This window comes from Saccopteryx leptura, chromosome 8, assembly GCF_036850995.1.
Source record: "Saccopteryx leptura isolate mSacLep1 chromosome 8, mSacLep1_pri_phased_curated, whole genome shotgun sequence".
NCBI classification, from domain to species: domain Eukaryota; kingdom Metazoa; phylum Chordata; class Mammalia; order Chiroptera; family Emballonuridae; genus Saccopteryx; species Saccopteryx leptura.
The window spans coordinates 51,543,012-51,568,842 of record NC_089510.1 but is presented as its reverse complement, the minus strand read 5'-3'; the positions used below and the strand labels follow the sequence as shown (position 1 = coordinate 51,568,842).

The 25,831-nt window shown below is 41.9% G+C and overlaps 1 protein-coding gene across 1 annotated transcript in view; it reads right to left on the bottom strand.

Annotated features, from left to right (window-relative positions):
- The window catches only part of FAM162A (family with sequence similarity 162 member A), a 34,460-nt gene extending 8,652 nt beyond the window's left edge, over nucleotides 1-25,808 (bottom strand). Inside the window, exons 1-2 of the mRNA XM_066346862.1 lie at nucleotides 25,675-25,808; nucleotides 462-584 (exon numbers count right to left, since the gene is read on the bottom strand). Coding sequence (XP_066202959.1) covers nucleotides 462-584; nucleotides 25,675-25,708 — 157 coding nt within the window. The 5' untranslated portion in view covers nucleotides 25,709-25,808. The remainder of the gene's footprint in view (nucleotides 1-461; nucleotides 585-25,674) is intronic.
- Nucleotides 25,809-25,831: the final 23 nt, after the last annotated feature.

Here is a 25,831-nt window from a genome sequence, read left to right as displayed (position 1 = left end):
CAACAAATAATTCTTAGGACCCTACAATTTATAAATTATGCTCCTTTCTGTTGTGGTAACAGCGAGAATAGTACCGACTAAACATGGCTGAAGTTAATGCTCAACCCAGAGCTTTGCCCAGGTTATATTTTACCCAAAACATCATTTCTTGGTTTGGTTCATCTTTGGGGTTCCTTAAAAGATAATTTCAAGGCAACTATTTACTTTGGTGCCTCTATTCTCCTATGAAAAGTGACAGTCCAATCTTTAAGGCAAGAAATAAACATGACAAATGAGGAAAATAAAGACATCATTGCTCCAGTGAGTACAGCCACTGTCGGTACCCTTTGAGAGGCCTGCACCAAATGACAGTATATGATGTAGTCCCCCTGTGATCACCTGTCTTTTAGGTTCTTTTGATTCCAAATTGTCCTACTCTTTGAGCGCTGCTTCGGCCATTAACTGGAAAAGCCAACACTTACGGGATGGAGCTTTTGGACTCTCTTGTGGTTTGGTGCAAAATCCATTTCTTCTCTTCAAATCAGAGTTTCTGGTAAGCCTTACAGATGATGAAGCATCTCTTTCATATAACCTAAAACAATTTCCTAGAAATGAGAGAAAAAAAATGTTTCAGAGAAAGAAAATCTGTTGTCTCAAAATGAGAAATGCCTGCAAGGTATGTGTTTCATGTAACAAAATTAACTTATTTAGAAAATGAATGTACAACTCTATATGTAAGACACATAGACAGTATTTAGGGGTACTGTGCTTGGTGCTGTTTTAAAATATACACATTGCTCATTAGAAAACTAGGAATTTACAAAATAAACATTTAATCAGCTGTAAGTTTTATAAAAAGTACTTCTCACATCTATGATGACAATGAGGGTTCTGGGGGAAACATTAGGTATTATGGCACCTGGTTGTTCAGGTAAAAAATAGCAACCTCCCAGACTTGATAAACCAAGATGCCAAGTTGCCAATACTATTCTGGTCAGCTCTGGGTAGGGCGCTGCAATGGCAAGGGGCTCTCAAAAGTATTGTTTGTTCTAAGCCATAATTCTCCAATTAAAAAATCAACTTTGCTGACCAGGCAGTGGCACAGTGGATAGAGCATTGGACTGGGATGCAGAGGACCCAGGTTCAAAACCCCAAGGTCGCCAGCTTCAGTACAGGCTCATTGGGTTTGAGCACAGCTCACCAAGGTTGCTGGCTTGAGCAAGGGGTCACTTGCTCTGCTGTAGACTGCCCCCCCATCAAGGCACACACAAGAAAGCAATCAATGAACAACTAAGGTGCAGCAATGAAGAATTGATGCTTCTCATCTATTTCTTCCTGCCTGTCCCTATCTGTCCCTCTCTCTGTCCCTGTCTCTCTCTCTCACACACACACACACACACACACACACACACACACACACACACAATCAACTTTGGATGTAGTAATGAATTATGTGTAATTTTAAAACTACATACACATACATAAAAACTGTTATTATATATAAATATATGCCGTAGGTTGTTAGTTTTTTGAATTAAAATTCTAAGCAGTTATAGAGAGCAGTATTACAACTCTCCATGTATTCACCAGTTTCAACAATTATCAATATATGGCAAATAAATATTCCCTCTTCTGAACCTTACCAACTCCTTACCACCTACTGGATTATTTTAAAGCAAATCATAAACATATTAGTTCTTTCATAAATACTTCAGTATGCATCTCAATGACTTTTCAAAAGCCTAGATACCACCTGTATTACTAAAAATAAAATCATATTATGATCAAATGATGATTTAAGTTTCCTGAATGGCTCATAGTTTTTTTAGTTGGTTTATTCTAAATAGGTGCACACACTGGATATGGTTGATGCTCTGTGTAGGTCCCCTTGCCTGCCCCCTCCTTTTTTGTGTGTGATTTGTTAGAGACTGGGTCATTAGTTGTATAGAATTTCCCTCATTTAATATTTAAATTGCAAACCCATTGTTGCTTCATATAGTCTTTTAACTTCCCTATTTCTTGTAAATAGGTTCAATCAAATTCAAATGAGGACTTTTTAGCAATATGCCATAGGTGGTACTGTATACTTCCTACTACACTGCCATCAAGAGGCATATATCCATTTCGCCTTTTTGTGATTTTAAATTAGATCAGATAGTATCAGTCTGATTCAGCCCTTTTTAAATTCCCCATCAACTTTTTATGTTTTCAGCTAGATTATTTCATTAGGAATTGCAAAATGAAAGTATTCTTTTCCACATTAACTATTTGGTTGTCCTAAAGTAAAAGTTATACAGGAAACGTGGGAGAAATACTTGATTCTTTCCCTTTATTTGCCAGTTTTCACAATTAATGAACTGGTTTCCCTGCAACCTCCACAGTGACCTTTTGTTTAAAAGGATCATAAGGAACTCTTGTATTTTAACATGCGATGTGCTCCAGTTCATTTCAGTTATTTTTCTTTTTTGATGCTCAGATGTTACTAGACATTCCTCCAAGGTGCTCTGGCTTCTTTAAAGAGGAAGTGTTTCTTAGAGATGCCTTGAAGAGGGAAGTTCATTAATGGGTTTGTCATTGTTTCCAATGTTTTGAGCCATGTTCCATTGTTGTTGTTTTTTTGTTTTGTTTTTTTGTATTTTTCTGAGGTTGGAACCGGGAGGCAGTCAGACTCCCGCATGTGCCCGACCAGGATCCACCCGGCACACCCACCAGGGGGTGGGGCGATGCTCTGCCCATCTGGGGCGTTGCTCTGCCGCAATCAGAGCCATTCTAGCACCTGAGGCAGAGGCCACAGAGCCATCCTCAGCGCCTGGGCAAACTTGACTCCAATGGAGTCTTGGCTGCGAGAGGGGAAGAGAGGGACAGAGAGGAGGGAGAGGGAGAGGGGTGGAGGGGTGGAGAAGCAGATGGGCACTTCTCCTGTGTGCCCTGGCCGGGAATCAAACCCGGGACTCCCACACGCCAGGCCAACGCTCTGCCACTGAGCCAACCGGCAGGGCCCCATGTTCCATTGTTTTGAGCAAACAAGGCTAGGAAATCTATTTGCTCTTAAAACAAATGCATGCTTAAAAACTTGGTTTCGCCTGGCCTGTGGTGGCACAGTGTACAAAGCATTGACCTGGAATGCTGCGGTTGCTGGTTTGAAATCCTGGGCTTGCTGGGTTAAGGTACATATGAGAAGCAATAAATGAACACCTAAAAGGCAAACAACTATAAGTTGATACTTCTTGCTGCACCAACCCTCTCTCTCCTCTGTAAAACCTATAAAATCTTTAAAAGAAATTTGTTAGTGATTTTCACCATCAGATTTAGCATGAAAAATTATAATTAGTTGATAATCAGAATTCTAAGCAGAGACAAGCCAGAAATAGTTTTGATGAGGGTGGGCAAAATGGGGATAATTCTGAGTAAGGAGGTCACAATAAAAGACCAGGGTTGGGCTGGCCTAGGAATCAGTCAGAAGACCACAAAAGAGCCTTAGGGTCCTAGGACCTGGAAGGAGAGGAGACTGTGAAACAGAATAGAACAGAAAAGCTGGAAAGGTACCAGTGATAAATCTAACTATAGTGCTGGCAGTCCGAGACAATAAGAGAATGCCCAAGACTTGCCTTTAATGCAATAAGTATGCCCTCACAACCTTGTCATTAAAAGCTCACAGGAAAGTTTAAGTAGTTTTTAAAATCTGTTAGTGCAATGATTCCCAACCTTTTTTGGGCCACGGACCAGTTTAATGTCAGAAAATATTTTCACAGACCGGCCTTTAGGGTGGGACGGATAAATGCACAAAATAAAATTATGCGACCGGCGTAAAAACTGTGGTATTTAAAAATATAATTGTTGAACTTACGAGACAAGCGTCAAGAGTGAGTCTTAGATGGATGTAACAGAGGAAATCTGGTCATTTAAAAAAAATAAAACATCGTTCAGACTTATTATAAATATAAATAAAATGGAAATAATGTTAAGTTATTTATTTTTTCTCTACGGACTGGTACCAAATGGCCCACAGACCAGTAGTGGTCCGCGGCCCAGAGGTTGGGGACCGCTGTGTTAGTGGACAGTCTGTATGTTTGAAATTCCACACTCCTACTTGGGTGTCTTTATAGCTTCAGAGTTTGGAGGGAATAGGAGTAAAATGTGGTTACAGAGGTGGGCCTCCCAACGCTGGTGAGAAGCAGAATTTCCTCGCTTTCATTTTCTTGCTGTTAAAAAATAATTTTTTTAACTTTTAAACATAACAATTTAAAAGATGTTACTGTAGACTTATCATGGGCTGTTATTTGTACTATGTAAAGATTTCTGAAATAACTTTCTATTGATACATAAAAATTTATGTTATCTGTAACACAAAATCCATCCTTTTGGCACTGGCCGATAGCTCAGTGGACAGTGTCGGCCTGCTGTGTGGTCATCCTCTGGGGCTGGATCCCCAGTCAGGGCACACACAAGAAGCAAAACCATCTGCTTCTCTTCCCCTCCATCTCCCCCTTCTCCCTCTCCTCCCCTCCGGCAGCCAGTGGCTCCATTCGTTTGACTGTAGCCCTGAGGGCTGAGGACAGCTCAGTTGATTCTAGAATCAGCTTCAGATGGGGGTTACCTGGTAGATCCCAGTCTGGGTGCATGTGGGAGTCTGTCTCACTATCTCCCCTCCTCTCACTAAAAAAAAAGAAAATCTCCCTTTTAAAGTATGATTCTTTGGTTTTTAGTATAGTCACAAATTTGTATACTAATCACTACTATCTAATTCCAGATTTTCAGCAACCCAGAAAGATACCCCAAATCCATTAGCAGTCACTCTTTTTTCCTCCTCTCAACCCTAGGAAACTACTAATCTATTTTGTCTCTATGGATTAGCATATTCTAGACATTTAAAAAATTTTTTTTTTATTTATTCATTTTAGAGGAGAGAGAGAGATTGAGAGAGAGAGACAGAGAGAGAGAGAAGGGGGGGGAGGAGCAGGAAGCTTCAACTCCCATATGTGCCTTGACTGGGCAAGCCCAGGGTTTTGAACCGGCAACCTCAGCATTCCAGGTCAACGCTTTATCCACTGCGCCACCACAGGTCAGGCTATTCTAGACATTTTATATAAATGAAATCATATGTGGCCTTTTGTAACTGGCTTCTTTTGCCTACCAAGTTTGAAAGATTCATCCATGCTGTAGCATTTATCAATACTTGATTCTTTATATATATATATATTCTCTTTATTGATTTTACATAGAGGAGCTGGGGGGGGGGGGACGCAAAGTTATTGCTTCACTCTTAGCTGTTCTTTGGTTGCTTGTGGTATGTGCCTTGACCGGGCAAGCCTAGGGTTTTGCACTGGCAACCTCCGCTTTCCAGGTCGACGCTTTATCCACTGTGCCACCACAAGGCAGGCTTGATTTATTGAAAGATTTTATTACATTGTATAGATATCCCAGATTTTGCTTAAATATTAGTCAGTGGACATTTAGGACTTTTTGGCTATTATGAAGAATGCTGATATGAACATTTGTGTACAAGTTTTAAAGGGAACATGTATTTTAACTTCTTTGGAGCACATACTATGAGGTGAAATCACTGGGTTGTGTGGTAACTGGTTAATCATTTGAGAAACTGCAAGACTGTTTTCCATGTGGCTGCAGATTTTACATTTCCATCAGCAACGTATGAGGGTTTCAATTTCTCACACCCTGGCACACAGTTGTTCTTATGTATTTATTTCTTTAAATAAAGCGATTCTAGCAGGTGTGAAATAGTATCTCATTGTGGTCTTGATTTGTATCTCTCTACTGAATGATGATGAAGAGGACCTTTACACATGCTTATTAGCTATTTGTATATCTTCTCTGGAGAAATGTTCATTCAGCACCTTTGTTCATTTCTTAATTAGTTGTCTTATTGTTGAGATATAGGAGTTCTTTATGTATTCTGGGTACAAGTTCTTTATCTGATATATATAAAATGCCATTTCAAGGGTTGTCTTTTCACTATCTTGATGCTGTCCTTCAAGTACAGAAATTTTAAAATTTTTATGAAGTCCAACTTATCCATTTTCTTTTGTTGCTTGGGTGATGGTATAATATACAAGGTCACAAAGGTTTATTCCTATGTTATCTTCTAAGAATGTTATAGTTTTATCTTTAACATTTAGGATTGTGATTCATTTTGAGTTAATACTGCTACATTGTGGGTGGAAAGGATCCAACTGAATTCTTTTGCATGTCAATATCCAGTTCTCCCAGCTTAACTTGTTGAAAAGACTGCTTCCCTTCTCTCCCCGCCACCGCCCCCCATTGGATTGTTTAGGCAAAACACAAAAAAATCAATTGACCAAAAATGTGAGAGTTTATTTCTGACTCTCAGGTCTATTATACAAATCTACATTTCCTTGTGTTTTACCACAAGTCTGTGTTCTCCCTGGCCAGTTTCCTCAATGGACAGAGTGTTGGCCCAGAGTGTGGACGTCCTGGGTTTGATCCATGGTCAGGCCACACATAAGAAGTGGCCATCTGCTTCTCTTTCCTTCCTTCTCCCCATCTCTTTCCTCCTCTTGCAGCCAGTGGCTCGATTGGTTTGAGCTTCAGCCCCAGGTGCTGAGGATAGCTCAGTTGGTCCAAGTGTAGGCCTCAGGCACTGAGAATAGCTTGGTTGATTCAAGCATCAGCCCCAGAGAGTTTGCTTTGCCAGGTGGGTCCCGGTCAGGGTGCATGTAGGAGTCTGTCTATCTCCCCTCCTCTCACTGAAAAAAAAAGTCTATGTTCTGTGTTAGCCTGGTGGTCAGCCAATAACTGGACAGAGACTTCTTTAAATGTGTTCCACCAGTAGGTTTGCCTGCTTTTGATGAAGGACTGTGTGTGTTGGGCCATGCTCCAGGATGGGAGTAGTGAGTCAGGGGAGCTACTGGCAGTGAATTAGGTCTGAGTCAGGTTTAAGAAAAGAAGAAAAAAGCCCTGTGAATGGGACTTTTTGGAGACCTGCCAGACTGGTCAAACAATCCCTGGGGCTAGGTGTTTGGGGGCACTCCAAATCCATTCTGCCTTCTTCAGTGCCTGCTAGGCTGCTGGTTTCCATAACTACTGTGATTGCTACTGTGATTAGTTTTCAAAGCTACTGTGAAGCTGAGAGGAGATAGGAAAAAGTTAAAACTCCATAAAGCTTGCTGGTCTTACCATGATTAAGTCATTTTTCTTGGATAAATGCTACCTAGATTCCCAGAAGCCTCTGGTTATTTGCTAAAAAGTATGTAAAAATTGATTTTTAAGAATTTTTGAGGCCTGGATGGTTAGCTCTGTGGTAGAGTGTCAGCCCAGCATGTGAATGTCTCAGGTTCGATTCCTGGTCAGGTCACACAGGAGAACCGACCAACTGCTTCTACACCCCTCCTCCTTCTCTCTCTCTTTCTTTCTCCCCTCTCCTGCAGTCATGACTTGAATGGTTTGAGCATTGGCCCAGGCACTGAAGATAGCTCCGTTGGTCCAAGGGCATTGGCCTCTGGAGCTAAAAATAGCTCAGTTGATTCAAGCATCTGCTCCAGATGGGTTGCCAGGTGGATCCTAGTCGGGGTGCATGCGGAAGTCTGTCTCTCTCCCCTCCTCTCACTTGGAAAAGGAAAAAAAAATTTTGGGCAGTGTTTTCATTACTTTTACATGAGTGGAGTTTCAGAGGTCCTGACTCTAACATACAGAAATTGGAACCTACAATTGTGTAAAGATCTGTGGTTACCTGTAGTCTATGATTTCTTTTATAAGAAGCCTCATTTACTGCAGTTTTCTAGGTCTGAAATCCCAGAAAGCTTTGCCTGAATCTAGGCAACAACACCACAAGTGCCCTCTACTGGTAGCAAGTATGCACTACAATTGAACTCAGCTTGTTTTCCTCATTTTGAATGTGGTTAATGTAGTCTTGACTTCACCAGGGCTGATTAAAAACAAATGTTAGAGCATTTGGCAAGATGCTTGAAACACAGCAGGTACTCTAAACATAAAGTTGTTTTTTGAAACACTATTTAAGACATTAATCTTCAAAACATTTCCAGAGCACTTTTCAATTTTACCTGCAAAATGGTCAGAATTTCTGACCAAGATAATTATGCATAAGAAAATTCTATGAAATTTTTCAATACTTTTTTATGGCTCTCAGCATTAAAATTAGTTAGTGGTGTGTTCTCAAACTTCAGTGTCCATGAGAACCACTTTAACGGCTTATTAAAACACAAATCAGTTTCAGAACCAATAGTTCTGAGGTGGAGGTTGAAAATCTACATTTATAACAAGTTTCTAGGTCAAACTGCTACTTCTGGTTGGAACAACACTTTGAGAACCACTGTGTTTCTAAAACCAATTGTGGTAAAATATTTAACACAGAATTTTTCATTTAAATTATTTTTAAGCGTCCAGTTCTGTGGTATTAAGTACATTAACACTGTTGGGCCACCATCAGCACAATTCACTGTCAGCACTATCTGCCTCCAGGACTTCTCCATCCTCCCCAGAGAACCACAGGTTTCACGAGACCTACAGGGCCCCGTTCCACACTGTCCTCCCCATTTCCTTCTGGCAGGCACTGAGACAGAACGGAACACGGGTAACTGGCAGTGAGCTAAAAGGACTCTGTTCTCCAAGTAGATAACAGAAAAAAATCAATAATTATTTCCTTAGGTAGCTGCCCTTCCCCATCCCTCTTATTTAGAAAAAGGTAATTTAGGAGAATAGAACAGACAGTTAAGGAGAATAGAAGCTGCCTCTCAGCTCAGTTTAGAGCAGGGGTCTCAAACTCGCGGCCTGCATGCGGCCCGCCGAACAATTTTGTGCGGCCCGCAGACTAATCCACGAAGTTCAAAATATTTTGGATAAAATTAAGTAAGCCTAGGGGCCTACTTGTATTTTTCATTTCTCTAGCATCCTAGCTAGATATTAGCTCCGTTAACAGCAGTTGTGATGCGAACTACAGTTTCTGGTCGTTTTGTGACACTGAGTAAACTGCATGTATGATTGTGCTTGTTGTACTGATTTTTTTTTGTTTTCAACTGCAGTGAGAAAAGTGTTGCGTAACAGTTGCCTTTTGTAGACCTAGTGCGGCCCGCCTAACGGCTGTGATCTTGCTCTGCGGCCCACATGCTGAGTTGAGTTTGAGACCCTGGTTTAGAGCAAAAATGCTAACATGTACACCTACTTACTATCAGTCCCATAAATGCATGTGTCTAAAGAAACTAAAAAAAAAAATAACTGAGTATGTACCATGTGTTAGGCATTATTCTAGGTAATACACAAAATAAACAGATAAAAATCTATGCTAGAACTTATATTCTACTGGCGAGAGAAAAAGTATAAACAGTAAGTGCCAGAGAGAAAACATAAACAGATGGAACACGAAGAGTTTGTGTGCTTGGAATAGAGCGTGTGTGAAATTTTAGCTAGGGTAGTCAGGGAAGTTCTCTTTGAGGATGCCACTTCTGAAGGAAGTGAGGGAGCTAGCTATGCACATCCATCTGCAGATATCTGGTGGAACGCTATTCCAAATAGAAACAATAGTAAATGCAGGACCATGGAGTGGTTCTGGAACAGACTGAATAATGTGAAGAAAAGCAGGATCTGACATCATAGAGGTGCCTCAGGTAGAGGCGGAGGGAGGGACTTGAAGGCAAATATCACAAAATATCTCCCAACTTTTTCTTACTACAACTTCATATTGGATGTCAATAATTTTTACCTCCCTAAGGTATAAATACTGATTGAAACATATATAAATATGATCTTATTATACATATTAGAAATAGACCAATGTAAAAGAAATTTTAAAAACTGTCATCACTGAAAAAATGAAGTACTTAGTTTTTATTTTGCGATTACAAAAAATTGAAAGCATAAAAGTTTTAATATCATTAGGAAGGCCTTCTTTTTTCTATCTCAAAGAGATAGAGTATTTTGCTCCAGACATCCAAGCCAAAAACTTTCCATGCTTGGAAGGACTGCAATGAAAAACAGACATACAAATGAAAAAGCAAGCAGCCCTTAGCCCTCTGTGAACTTGCAGGCTGTCCCTGGCTGACAGCTCTGCATCCCCAGGGCCCGAGCAGGAAGTCAAGATGAAGCCTCACAGCTGCCGCTGAGGCTCTGATGGGTAACTGGCTGGTTAATGTTACGAGTGGAGGTTCTCAAACTTTATGTGCATCTGAATAACCCAGAAGACTTTCAACCCAGATCATTAGACCCCATTTTCAGTTTCTCATTCAGTGAGTATGGATAGAGCCTGAAAATTTGCACTTCTAACAATTTCCCAAGTGATGTTGAACCTGTTGGTCCCGGGGCTCACAATTTTAAAACCAGTGCCTTAGAGGTAGGTATTCCTGCTAGCTGGAAGCTGTAATGGGTCAACTGGGATGATGCTGGTTCAAGTTCTGTCTTCTACTCTGTTGTACCCTCCTTTCTGTAAAAAACATTTCCAACGTTAAAATGGACAGTGCGGAGAGGTGGCGAAGTCTTATTCTCAGACTCTTTCAAGACCCTCGTGGAGATAAGCATTAGTGATGTGACCTGGGATATGACCAATCTCTGGGAATCAGTGATGATAAATGAAGGTTCAGTGAATGCTAGACTATGAAGAGGCTTTTAGAAGACTATCTAAGTGACTGTTTCCTAACCTCTGTCATGATCAGCTGTCAGATGTGTTGCAAGTATTTTCTAGCTATAAAGTTTGCCAATAATTTACTTAAAAATAAAATCAAGACATTTGTCAAAGCTCATAGGACTGTGTATATCACAAAAAGCTTTACTATATGCAAATTTAAAAGTATTAACCAGGATGTTGGAGAAACCCCAGTATGGAATGCAAAATGTGACAAATGTATCTAACTGTATTAGAAATGCCTGACCTGTGGTGGCGCAGTGGATAAATATTTACCTGGAATGCTGAGGTCACCAGTTCAAAACCCAGGGCTTGCCCAGTCAAGGCATATTATGACAAGCAACCAATGAACAACTAAAGTGAAGCAACAATGAGTTGATACTACTTGCTCTCCCCCCTCCGCCCCCGGTAAAATCAATAAGTAAAATCTAAAAAAAAAAAAAAGAGAAAAAGAAAATGTATTACATAATCTCATAACTTTCCCCCCCCCCCTTTTTTTTTTGTATTTTTCTGAAGCTGGAAACGGGGAGAGACAGTCAGACAGACTCCCGCATGCGCCCGACCGGGATCCACCCGGCACGCCCACCAGGGGCGATGCTCTGCCCACCAGGGGGCGATGCTCTGCCCCTCCCGGGTGTCGCTCTGTCGCGACCAGAGCCACTCTAGCGCCTAGGGCAGAGGCCAAGGAGCCATCCCCAGCGCCCGGCCATCTTTGCTCCAATGGAGCCTGGGCTGTGGGAGGGGAAGAGAGAGACAGAGAGGAAGGAGAGGGGGAGGAGTGGAGAAGCAGATGGGCGCTTCTCCTGTGTGCCCTGGCCGGGAATCGAACCCGGGACTTCTGCACGCCAGGCCGACGCTCTACCACTGAGCCAACCGGCCAGGGCTCATAACTTTCAAGGTGGGGAAAAAAATAAGTTGACCTAAGTAACTTTGGAAAACTCTTTTGACTGGAAATTGTAAGACTAAGAACCAAAAGAACTATACTTAGACACTATACTCTAACTGGCAGATTGCTTTCTTACATGAGCATGGGTTAACGATTCTAAAGTACTTTACAAGTGTACTAGGGTTGGACAAATAAGTAAACAAATGGTAGATAATGAGAGCCAGGTTTCTCACTGTCGGAGAAAAAGTCCCAAAAGCAAGAGTGGAAACCTAGAATACATCCTGTGGTGCTAGATCAAAGTTCAGAGAACACTATATGAACTATTTTAGCTTTATATACTTATGTGTTCTGTATAATATTTATACATTTGTAAATATACAGAGAGATGATATAAAATAGAGAGATGGACAGATACAGACATAATTATGTGTGTACACACAGCTTAGTACATACATGTATTTTCCAGCTCTACCTATTGGGTGGGCCTGGAATCAGTGACACTTCAGTAGAATAGGCATCTTAGTGCCCAGATCTTGGTTTCTAAATACCGTTATCCAATATAACGAACTGGAGCTCCTGATAGAAAAACAGCTGATCCTAGGCAGGGGCAGAGAAAATCTGAGTCTGGAACACCGTGTAGCACCAGAAAGAAAAACTGTTCACAAAATGAAAGGATGGGGCAGGTAAAGGGGCACAGGAGCTGACTGGGTAGATCCTACACTGGAATAATTTGAGCAACAAAATAAATAACGTAGTAATAGATTATAAGTTAAGGTATAACATGTATGAGTCCATACTGATATAGATAATAACTGGATGAATAAGTAAATGGGGAAGAAGGGACAAATCTTCCTTAAAGAAAAATCCCCAATATAAATATATGTAGATACTCTTCGCCCCTCCTGGATTCCTTTCCCCTTGAATATGAGTTGGACTTAGTGACTTGTTTCCAAAGAACAGAGTACGGAAAGGAAAAACTAGTGTCTTTACAAGGGAGAAACAAACACGCCAAGATCACCAGTCATAATTCCTGAAGATGTTAGGTACTGTCTGGTATGACGTGATGAGGGCACTTTACCTCTGTGCTATTTATTCTTCCCCCAAGCCCGTAACTCTGGTCTCTTCATGAGATGGCACCAAACAAACCCAATCTGAGAGACATTCTACAAAATATCTGACCAGTAGTCTTCAAATTATTAAGACTATGAAAATCAAAGAGTGTGACACTGTCAAAGACCAGCAGAGACTAAGGAGACATGACAATTAAATGCAATATGGTCTCCTGGATTGAATCCTGGAACAGAAAATGGGCAACAGAATAACTGGTGAGAACTGAATAAAGTCTGTCCTTTAGCGGGTAGTAATACACTAACGTTAAGTTCTTAGTTTGACAAATGTACTGGGGTTATGAAAGACCCTAACGTTAGGGGAAACTGGGTGAGGGTTATACAGAGCTCTGCTACCTATGCAACTTCTCTGTAAATTAAAATTATTCCAAAATAAAAATGTCTTAAAAACATGGGTACTTGGATATTAATAATTTCTTATTGTTTTAACTTTACATGTATTTTATAAATATTTTATATTTACTTGATAGTTAATATTAAAAAGTAAAAAAGAAGTTAATGTTATAGCTATAAAAATGTCACTCACTCACTTGCACTCCAATATGCTTTTGGAGTGGGAGAGAAAAAGAAAGGAACGGGGTATAGTAGGAAACGTGCCCAATTCAGGGCAGACCAAAGATGCACAGCTGAAGGTTATCTGGTATGTGTACCCTGGTGAAAATGAGATGAGAAAATTATACATAATATATATCTTGTCACAGCTTGCTATTCTCAAGTGTGGTTACCTAGAGACATTTTACCTGGGAACTATTTAGAAATGCAGATACTCAGCTCCCATCCCATACCTACAAAAGTGTTTAATGAGATATCCAAATGATTCATATGAACATTAAATCTTGAGAATAGAAAAACACCCATGCCCTGACCAGTTGGCTCAGCGGTAGAGTGTTGGCCTGGTGTGTGGAAGTCCTGGGTTTGATTCCAGTCAGGGCACACAGGAGAAGTGATCATCTGCTTCTCTACTCCCCAAACCCCTTCTCTCCCTCTATATCCTCTCCTCCAGCTGCCATGGCTCGAATGAGCAAGTTGGCTCCCGGTGCTGAGAATGGCTCTGTGGCCTTACAGCAGGTGCTGAAATAGCTCGGGTGCTGAGCAACAGAGCAGCAGCCCCAGACGGGCAGAACATCACCCTGTAGGGGGCTTGCCAGGTGGATCCTGGTCAGGGTGCATGCAGGAGTCTGTCTCTGCCTCTCTGCCTCCTACCTCTCACTTAATTAAAAATAAAAAAAAGACACCCATGTTCATTCAACAGTTGCTGAGCACGCATTGTGTGCCAGACACACGGAAATTAATACCACATTCTCTAAAGTCTAGGACAATGCTTTTTAGCTTCAACTGGGAGTGTCACAGAAATACAAATTCTTAGACCTCTACACCAAACCTTCAGAATCTTCGGAGGTGGGGGCCTAGAAAAATGTCTCTCCAAGCTCTCCAAGAGATGCTTATGCATACTCAAGTTTGAGAAGCAGGCCTCTAGAAAACTGAATTTCAACTTTGCATATTGGAATCACCAGAATACCTTAAAAAAAAATGTACAGGGCCATCTCAGACCATTGAAATCCCAATTTCTGGGAGCAGGACCCAGACATTAATATTTTTCTTTTTCTTTTCAAGACTTTATTTATTCATTTTAGAGAAGAAAGAAAGAGAAGGGGGAAGGAGCACAAAGCATCAACTTCCATATGTACCTTGACCTGGCAAGCCCAGGGTTTCGAACTGGCGACCTCAGCATTCCAGGTTGACGCTTTATCCACTGTGCCACCACAGGCCAGACAAATATTTTTCAAGGTGACGTGTTTGAGAATTACTGCTCTTGAACACATCTGACTAGAGTCCATGCCGAACATAAGCTTCATGAATGGCCAGAGGACATCTGCCCAACTTAACACGTACTATGGTTCCAGCTGGGCTCAAAATCCCTCTTTTCAAGTTAGTGTACTGACAAGAAACTCAGCTTTGCTTTAACTTCTGTGTATCCATGTGTTACTCATCACACTGCAAGTTTGGAACCCCAGTGGAGTAGGCCCAACTTCCAGTCTCTAATACACTACGCGGTCCTTAATGACGTGCAGTGTGAACTGGTCTATGGTTGCCTTGCCTTTTCATCCCCTGTGGAAAAGGCTTTAGTTCACATCCCTCCTCCACAGCAGCTGGCTGCCCCTCGTGGGTAAACACCGCCACTGTCTGATTATCTGACAGAGAGTGACCAACCAGAGCTCACAGAGCAGATCCTACTGCAGTGACATGAGACTGCCCACCCACCTCACTCTTTCCCTAGTCTTCCAGAATGCCAGTAGCTGCTACCAAGCCCTCCACTGAGAGAAGCTTGTTTCTGGGGCAATGATGTTCCTTTTTCATGTCCCATGGGAAGACATTCTTTTCTTCTTCGTTTTTGTTTTGTTTTTTTAGTTGAGAGGAGTGGAGACTGTAAGGCAGACTCCCACATGCCCCTGGATTGCAATCCACCCAGCAACCCCATCTGGGGCTGATGCTCGAGTACTGTGCTATGCTTAGTGCCTGAGGCTGATGCTGTAATAGGAAAGGGAACATCTGAGGAAGAGACTTTTAAAGTTTGTTTTGTGAATCAGTCATTTTAAGCCTCAGGAGAAAAAAGCTACATATATGCCTGTGCTGAATATGGCATAGTTCATATACATACACTATCTCATCTCATCAATAACTGCATTTATAATTACGATGAATTGTACGACAAATGTCTGTAGCTGCTCTAATTGACCAAACAGAAAGAAGAATGAGTAAGTTACTTTAGTTTTGTCATTTAAAGAAGTTGTAGCTCGAGCTGTGGTGGCCTGAGTGGATAGTGTCTATCTGGAGTGCTAAGATAGCAGGTTCAAACCCCAGGCTTGCCCAGTTAAGGTTCTCCTGCCTCTCTCTCTAAAATCAGTACATAAAATCTTTAAAAAAAATAAAGAAGTTGTAGCTCTTATTTCCACCCAGAGGTCATTTAGAATAGAGAACCACTGATTTAGTTTCCACAGGAGAAGCAAAGCTGGACTGCACTAAAGACTGATCAGAAAAAAACAAAGGAACACACCTGAGATACTAACCTACCTTGAGCTTTTTCAATGATCAGACTTGAATGGTTTGATATCTCCTGTCTGCAACTATTCTGACAAAGATTGGAATTTGTTTGGCTTCATATTTGCTTTGCTCTTGTATGTGACAGACTGCTGCCTGCTAGGGTACCATCACTCAGAAACCGAACTCTGCCTCTTTAAGGACGCCCGTGCTGATGTTCTAGGGCTCAGAGTTTACGTGATGACACTGGCCCAGCTCACTCTGGGTCTGGGTATTGCTCCCCCACAGTGAGAACCCTTTTGTCTGCTGTGCCTCAAAAAGGACATGGGAAACAGGCAAAGCAGTTTTGAGCAGGAAAACAATGACAGTGGTATTTCTGGAAGATAAAGCTGAGTGCAGAATGCAGACAGGCCTGGGGTGGGGGTGTTCGTGGGGAAAGGGAGTGCAAGTGGGAAGACATGAGTGTAGAACCTCCCTTTGGGTGGTGTTACAACACTGTATTCAAGTGGTGTGTGTAAAGAAAATGGATAGCCATGGGACCTATCAGAGAGGACCTAACTTGAAAAATACTAGGAAGGAAATATTGGCAAGACATTGAGATAATGAGTTTTCGTGCGCTGGCAGAAATCTAATCACCATTTGTAACATTGCTTCTATGAAGAAAATCTTTTAGAGTTGTAAAAAGAAAGAGATTTATACATAAGTCTTTGGCACCTGTCCAATTTTTACACTGGGGGGAAATCCCATGGAAAAAGTCTTTCAATTCTATGTATCTGGTGGCCAAAATTCAGTGAGATGGAGCCACTCCTGGGTGATCATTTTCTGCCCCCATCAACATTCCAGCCCACTCCCAGCGGGGTTATTTGAAACTTTCTTGGCTGTAGCTGTTGACCTACATCAGCTTTGTGGCAGAAACTGATTCCCTGCTCTCCATCTGTTTTCTCATCCTTCCCTGCAGGCTCAGAACACCAGTCCTTCACTCTGAACAAGTGAACCCTTCCATCTGTGATCCCTCTTACTAAGAGAGGTACCAAATTTATGTCACAACCTCTAGATCCTTCATTTCCACTGCCCTTTTATTGCCAAATGTTGTCTCCCATTCTTAAAAAATATGATATAACTTGAAATCATAAAAGTTAACACCTGCATATTACAAAAAATTTTGAAGCTAACAAAAAAATAAAAGCACCTATAATCACACTCTTCAGGAACAACTGGGTGTATTTGTTCCCAGACTTTTTCCTTATACATAACTTATACATTTTTTTCATAATCATATAATAAATACTGTATCTATGTCACAAACACTTTTCCCTAATGTTAATTAAAAATATTTTTGATAGCTGTATAACATCCAACGCAGAGATATAACCTGAATTCAGTCACTACCTATGGCTGGATTAGTCTCCCATTTTCACTATTACAAATAATGTTTTAGAGAACAGTTTTCTATATGAATCTCTGATGGCATTTCTGATTATTTTCTTATACAGAATCCTGGTTAGAGGGCTGAAGGATATGAGGATTAAAGCATATGACCCCTTTAAGATTCTTCATACAACTGCTTTCCAGAAAGGCTGAATGGATTTACACTTCTATCAATAGTTGATGAGAATTCCTATTTCATCACACCACAGTGGCACTGAGAATGCACTATCTTGCACAAAACATTTACTTGTTCTCAACAGTTCCTATAAATAAAATACTAACTGGTCTCCTTTCATAGCTCAGATGACTTAATAAGTGGCATGCATCTACTACCTCGACCTTACCATTCATGAGACAATGTTTCTGCCTCCACTCAATTTACTAAAATTGTTCTAATAACATCAGTGATCTCTTCTTAATCATATGAATATATTTTTTAGATTTCCATCATCCGCTCATTTGGCTCCCCTCTTCCCATCTTTGCAGTCACTGACTCATCCTTCTACGAGGACTCAGTCCCTCCTTGCATTCTACACCACTGGCTCCTTTCACCTCTGACCTCTGTGACCTACCTTCTTTACCGTCCTCTTTGCCACTTCCTATTGTTTACATTGTATCAGGCCTCTAAGATTCTGTCTTTGACTCTCTTCCGACTCCTCTCAGGGAGGACTCCTCCATTTCGTTTTAATAATCAGCTCCACACTTATGGCTCCCATGTATTTCCCTAATTTTACCTTTCTTTTTCCTCAGATCCTCCACAAAGAGGTCTGTCCTCACCTATAACTCAATCCACCTACCACTCAATAATGTACCATTTTCTCTGCCAAACCAGCACCCCTTCCCAACTTTACTATTTTTTTAAGCAAGAGAGACAGAGAAAGGCACAGAGAAGGACAGACACACAGGGGAGAGAGATGAGAAGCATTAATTCTTCGTTGCAGCACCTTAGTTTAGTTGTTCATTGATTGCTTTCTCATATGTGCTTTGACTGGGGGCTCCAGTTGAGCTAGTGACCCCCTTGCTCAAGCCAGCGACCTTGGGGTTTTGAACCTGGGTCCTCTGTGTCCCAGGCCAATGCTCTATCAACTACACCACCACATGGTCAGGCCCAACTTTCTTATTTCTGACGATGGGGCAAACTCCTTCAGCCTTCCATGCTCAAAAGCATCAAGTCTTTAAGTATTTCCTTAAATTACTCTATGTCTCAGTCATACTAATAATTTCTTAAAACACTTCCAAGATATCTTCCTCATGTCATTTCCATCATTACCTTACACACTGCACCAACTTCACAGGTAGCAGCTATTCATGCTGTGTGTAGTAGCCATGTCAATTTTTGAAAAATGTTTCTTTAATGACTTCTGCTCAAAGGCTTCCTTTTTGTTCAAACTCATCTGATTCAAAATCTTCCAAAGGCCACACCTTATCTATTACCTCCCGATCACAACCTAAGGCAATCCTTTCTCCTTACTGCCCTCTCCAGACTCATCACTACCCCGACATTGGCTCACGTAACCCTCCCATCCCTTGTTTCAATGAAGCCTTTAATAGATCATAACCTTCACTACCTTTCCTTTCTCTAAAAAAATTTTTTTAAATTTTAATTTTTATTCATTTCAGTGAGAGAGGAAGGGAGTGGGAGAGAAACAGGAACATCAAGCTGTTCCTGTATATGCCCAGATCAGGGATCGAACTGGCAACCTCTGCACTTTGAGAGGATCCTAACTAACTGAGCTATCCAGCTAGGGCCTTTTACTAAATTTTCTTTCTTTTTTTTTTAGTGATAGGAAGGGAGGCTTAGACAGACTCCAGCATGCGCCCCAACCAGGATCCACCCGCATGCCCACTAGGGGGCGATGCTCTGCCCATCTGGCGCCCTTTGCTCTGCTGTAACCAAAGCCATTTTTTAGCACCCGAGGCGGAGGCCATGGAGCCATCCCCAGCACCCAAGGCCCGGGGCCAACTTGTTCTAACAGAGCCATGGATGCAGGAGGGAAGGGGAGGAGAAGAGAAGAGAGAGAGAAAGAAGCGAGAGGGGATGGGGTGGTGAAGCAGATGGTTGCTTCTCCTGTGTGCCCTGACCGGGAATCAAACCCAGGACATCCACATGCAGGGCCAACACTCTACTACTGAGCCAACTGGCCAGGGCCCTTTTTCTAACTTTTTAAAGCCAGTGATATGCTGGCTCTTTGGAGGGGCTGGCAGGGAAATGCCCTGATTTGTAGTGTTTGCCATTGACCCTCCACATGGCAGACTTGAAGCTACCACTGTAACATCACTGACTGTGAACCTGGGAGGAGATGTGCACAAAGCCTCTAGGCTGGCTCCAGGACACAAAAGAACTGAAGAACTGTCTGTAATCCAGAATTTAACATGTATTGTTATATATAAGCTCTCCAGATAGACTATGTGTTTGTTTATTGCAATAAACTCCAGCCCTATGAGTGGCAGGTCACTCCTTTTACAGCTTTCACAGTGTACAGGGCACAAAATATGTGTTTAATAAAAACCTGTTGGCAAGACCTGAAGGGAGAGATATGCAAAGCCAAAGACTGGAGCAGCAGAAATTGGCATGTACTCATTTAGAGTTAACAAGAACAAAGAGAACAATGAATGTAATGGAAATAAAATCAGAATAGGAGCCAGGAGATATTGGTTATGGCTCACCTTTGTACTTGTATGACCCCTGGCAAGTCAATTTCCCTCTTTGGTCTTAAGTTCCTTCATCTTTAAAATTAGAGGATTAGGGTACTAGACTACAGAACTTCTAAGATACTTCTTGATTTTAATGCTCTGTGATATGGGTTAAACCGATAGGAGGCTGCCATTGCATGTTATAAAAGTGATAATAAATTCATTTTAAAATCTGCTGAGAAGTCAAAGGAGTTTAGGGCAGTAAAACTTTTCTGGAATGTGAAGAAACATTCTCATAATACCCTTCCATTCCTTTGACCTAATAATTATTCTGTAAAGATACAATGCCCTGAAGGGTATTTCTATGTTATTCTACTTTCAGAAAAGAGGTGAGATAACTCACCTTATATCTGCAGCATGTTCCAAGATACTTCCTAGTGTCTTCCATCCAAAAAAAAATCTATTGCCTGTCTACTATGAGCTAGACATCGATTAAGTGCTGGCAATTTAATATACTGCTCACAAAAATTAGGGGATATTTCAAAGTGAATATTAAGCAATAAAGTATCACCTAATTTTTGTGAGCAGTATAGATACAAAACAGATTCAGTCTTTACCCTCATGAAACCTATATTAGTGTGGGTTAGTAGCTATTTAGTTCCAAATCATCTGCATCAATGCTTTTTAACTTTAGGAGTACAAATTGATCTGAGTAATAGATGCAAGCTGTGGACCCTCTCTCCATAAATAGGCATAAAAACATAAAAATTTGAATATAATTATATATTATTTATACCATAATTTCAGAGCTTCACAGGACTTCTCATCTGTGAAGTGGTACAAGAATTGCAAGTTAACTTTGACTTATATTTACAAAACAATAAACAAATTCAAGCTCATAAAAGCCCATATTCTGTTTGCTCATGGAGTATAGCAGATTTCCAACAGAAATGATTAAAAAGAGGGCCAAAAAACAAAAATGAAATAAATAAAGGCCCATCCTTTAAAAGATTAAGCACTGGCTATTTGAAATTTCACCCACCTAGAGTACCTTATTCCAAGTAGTACTCTGGATAAGTGAGGTATAAAGTCATCCCTTGGTATCTGAGGGGCATTGGTTCCAGGACCCCATCAGATACCAAAATCCAAGGATGCTCAAGTCTCTTATATAAACTAGCATAGTATTTGGTTAAGGCTGCTTGTCACATCATTCTTACTTGAAAAATCGATCGCATACCAATGTGTGTTTCCCTTCCATAAGTAAATATGCACTTCATGACTCTCACTTCATATCAAATCAAAGAGACCCAATTAGCCAGGACAAATACATCTACGCACTTATTGAGAATAAGCAGCTTGAACAAGGCAAAGAGCACAAGTTCCAGAATCAGAGGGCAGGCTCATCTCCTGGCTCTCCCTTTGTGAAGCCAAAGTTATCTTAGACACATCATTTAACCCTCCAATCTATGTTTCTTCCTTTGTAAAATGGAGAGGGGATGATAAGACTTAGACTACTATGAGAAATCAGTCAAGTAAAATCATGTATTCGTGAGTGCATTTAGCTATAAAATGGGAAAAAGTATGCCGTGGCTGGATAGCTCAGTTGGTTAGAGCATCAGCCTGAAGTGCAGAGGTTGCTGGTTCCATCCCTGGTCAGGGCACATACGGGAATGGAACAATGTTCCTGTCTGTCTGTCTCTCCTTTCCTCTCCCTCCAAAATCAATAAAATAAACATTAAAATAATTCTTAAAATGGGCAAAAGTGGGTGAGCAAATTATCTGGACTCACTCACAAAATATCAAACATTCAGAAAAGATCATTTGGAAAGAGTTGCTCATATAACTCTTTAGTGGATCTACCTGTAGTAAAATTGTTCTTAATTTGCTCAAGGACCAGTGGTGAGCTGATACCAAACCCCAGCTTAGGAAACAGGGTTGCTCTTCATGTGGATGACTCTGTGCTGAAAGCACGGAACAGCCTAGATTAAAAAAGAAGAAAAAAAAAAGAAAAAAAAGAATACAAAAGAAAAAAATTTGCTCAAGGAATTTTGCTTTGATTGAGTGTCTAACAGTCAAGTTCCTTTTTAAAAAATAATTTTTAGGCCCTGGCCGGTTGGCTCAGTGGTAGAGTGTCGGCCTGGCGTGCAGGAGTCCCGGGTTCGATTCCCAGCCAGGGCACACAGGAGAAGCGCCCATCTGCTTCTCCACCCCTCCCCCTCTCCTTCCTCTCTGTCTCTCTCTTCCCCTTCTGCAGCCAAGGCTCCATTGGAGCAAAGATGGCCCAGGTGCTGAGGATGGCTCTGTGGCCTCTGCCTCAGGCACTAGAATGGCTCTGGTGCAACAGAGCTACGCCCCAGATGGGCAGAGCATCGCCCCCTGGTGGGCATGCCAGGTGGATCCCGGTAGGGCGCATGCGGGAGTCTGTCTGACTGCCTCCCCGTTTCTAGCTTCAGAAAAATGCAAAAAAGAAAAAAAATAAAAATAAAAATAATTTTTAGGCCCTGGCCGGATGGCTCAGCGGTAGAGCGTCAGCCCAGCATGTGGAAGTCCTAGGTTTGATTTCTGGTCAGGGCACACAGGAGAAGTGACCATCTGCTTTTCCACCCTTCCCCCACCTTTCTCTCTTCCCCTCCCGAGCCCTCGAATGGTTCGAGTAAAGTTGGCCCTGGGCACTGAGAATGGCAGTGAGGATGGCTCCACGGCCTCGCCTCAGGAGCTAAAATAGCTCAGTTGCCGAGCAATAGAGCAGCAGCCCAAACAGGCAGAGCATCTCCTGGTGGGGGGCTTGCCAGGTAAATCCCAGTCAGGGTGCATCTGGAAATCTGTCTCCCCACCTCTCAATTAAAAAAAAATTTTTTTTATTTATTCATTGAAGAGGAAGAAAAGGGGGGGGGGAGCAGGAAGTATCAACTCCTATATGTGCCTTGACCAGACAAGCCCAGGGTTTCGAATCAGTGAGCTCAGTGTTCCAGGATGATGCTTTATCCACTGTGCTACCACAGGTCAGGCCCCAATAGTGAAGTTCTTAAACATCAAGTCTGCTGAGAATCTGACCAGGTGGTTGCACAGAGGATAGAGTGTGACCCTGGGACACTGAGGACCCAAGTTCGAAACCCTGAGGGCGTTGGCTTAAGCATGGGGTTGCTGGCTTGAGTGTGAGATCACAGACATAACCCTATGGTGGCTGGCTTGAAGTCCAAGGTCACTGGCTTGAGCCCAAGGTTGCTGGCTTGAGCAAGGAGTCACTGGCTTGGCTGAAGCTTCCCGGTTCAAGGCACGTATGAGAAAGCAATCAATGAACAACTAACATGCTGCAACTAAGAGTTGATGCTCTCATCTCATGTCTGCCTCTCTTGCACTAAAGAAAAAAAAAAAGGCTTTGGAATCTTTATAATGCATATATACATTCTCAAGGCAAGAAGAACCACTTATAAACACTTGGTTTTAGTTCCTATATAGTTGAAATCCCTTTCATTCAGTCTAGTTTAGGTTTTATACAGAGCAATGAATGATTCTTTCACTTACCATGCTGAAAAGCTTTTTAACAGGTAAAAGTATGTGCAGTAGTCCCCCTCTTTTCCACAGGGGATACATTTCAAGACTCCTAGTGAATACCTGAAACAGCAAATAGTACCTAAACCTACATATACTATGTTTTTGTTTCCTGTACAAACACTTAGAGCTTCTCTTGGGCATATCCAAATTGCCAGCATCACTACTCTTGCACTTTGGGGCCATTATTAAGTAAAACGAGGGTTACTTAAACACAAGCACTACAATACCACAACAGTCAATCTAATAATGGAGACAGCTACTAAGTGACTAACAAGCTGATAGTATATAGAGGAAAAGCTGGACAAAGGTATATAGTTCATGTCCAGGGGTGGGATTTCATCATACGACTCAGAACAACCTGCAACTTCAAATTTATAAATTCTTTATTTCTGTAATTTTCCATTTAATATTTTCAGACCATGATTGACCATGGGTAGTAACTGAAACCTTGGGAGGCAAAACCGTGAATAAAGGGGGGACTATCATATACAAAAGATTTTAGGTAAATCAGTTCAACAAAGTTAAATAAATTGATGAAATCAATCTCTTTTAGTGGAGGAGGTACTTGTTTTAAGTTAGTAAATAATATTCCCCAGAGACATATTTTTCAGTCCACTCTCCATTGGAATGCAAAAAAACCCCAAAAAACAAAAAACTCTGTATGTAATGGATAATTTTTTTTACATTACTTCAGCTACAATGTACATTTATACTGCTCACAAAAATTAGGGGATATTTCAAAATGAATATGAAGCAATAAAAAAAAGCATGTGATTTTTTTTTATTTTTTTTTATTCATTTTAGAGAGAGAGAGAGAGAGAGGAGAGAGAGACAGGGGGGAGGAGCTGGAAGCATCAACTCCCATATGTGCCTTGACCAGGCAAGCCCAGGGTTTTGAACCGGCGACCTCAGCATTTCCAGGTCGACGCTTTATCCACTGTGCCACCACAGGTCAGGTCAAAAGCATGTGATTTTTTAAATTAAACAAGAACATCAAAAAAGCAAATGACAAGTCAAAGAAATTTGTTCAATTATGCAAATGAGATTCAAAACCAAATTTTATCTCATTGGTGAAAATGCACTATACAAAAGATTGAAAGTACTAGGGTTATCTGCAGGTTCCCTGATCCCCTAATTTTTGTGAGCAGTGTATATTATTTCCATAGCCAAATCTGGGGCGATTCTTCCTTTAAAATTTGAATTAAACATCATTTTAATAATTTTGTACCAAGGAATAAAAGATGAATCATTAACGCTTATCAAAACTTACAAACGTGACCAAGAGTGGTTTGCCCTGGTGCCTAGAAGACAGTCAAGAGGCAAATGCCGATTTTTTAGATCCTACTAAGCAAAGAGCCCTGATGGGGTTCTCTAAGAAGGCAGATTAAGCTCTGATTCCAAATACCCATTATACAAGTGTCTACTAGGAAAACAAACTGCAGATCCTGCACTTACATGACCCTTGAAGAAACTCAAAGCACTTCATTGTAGAATTGCTTTAAAAAAATGTATCCCCGCCCAGTCAGCTCTGCGGTAGAGCATCAGCCCTGCATGTGGATGTCTCAGGTTCGATTCCCAGCCAGGGCACACAGAAGTGACCATCTGCTTCTCCACCCTTCCCCTTCTACTTTCTATCTTCCTTTTCTCCTTCGGCAGCCAAGGCTCTACTGAAGCAAAGTTGGCCTGGGCACTGAGGATGGCTCCATGGCCTCTACCTCAGGCGCTGGAATGGTTCTGGTTGCAACAGCAAAGCCGCAGATGGGCAGAAATTGACCCCTAGTGGGCTTGCCGGGTGGATCCCGGTTTGGCCCATGTGGGAGTCTATCTCTCTGCCTCCCTGCTTCTGACTTCAGGGGGGGGGGGGGGAATATATATATATATATATATTCCCATTTAAAAACAAAAAACTGTGAGACCTTAAATCCTTTCTATAATCAGACACTAATGGGTAGACAACGCCAGACTACAGGTTTTCTCTGACGCCAGGGATGAACTCGAGATGGGGGACGGGGGAGACTCAAGATTCAAAGTAACGGAGGAAAGGGAGAAGTAGGTAAGAGACAGTTCTAGGGAAGGCAAGTGCACAAAGAGCTGAGCTCCAAGGAAGATGGAGATGGAACAAGAGGGAAGGGATGGGGGGAAAAGGGGGAACGGATAGGGAGCAAGGGCTCATAAAGTTGGGGGGCGCTCTGTGGATGAAGAGGCAGGTGCGAGGGTCACTTCGGGCCAGCCCCCAATGTCTGCTCAGCAGTTGCTCGCTACCATTATTATTACCTTGCGGGCAGGATTCTGAGCCACTTGAGGGGCGTGCGTGATGGCACCTAGCAATTACCAAGCCTGGGGAGACTGCAGGTATTCCTCCAACCCCAATGGCCAAGCTGGCCTCCCGCCCTCCCTCAGCCCGTCCCGCATCTCACCCGCCGCCAGACGCAGGCCGCGGAGAGTCCCCATGGCCGCCTACTCCGCCAACCCAAACAGCGCCGTGAGGTAGGCGGCCGCACGGGAGGACCCAAGGTCGCCAAGCCCCGCAAAGGGAAGGACGCAGGCGGGGCGTGTGGGACGTGAGGGAGGAGC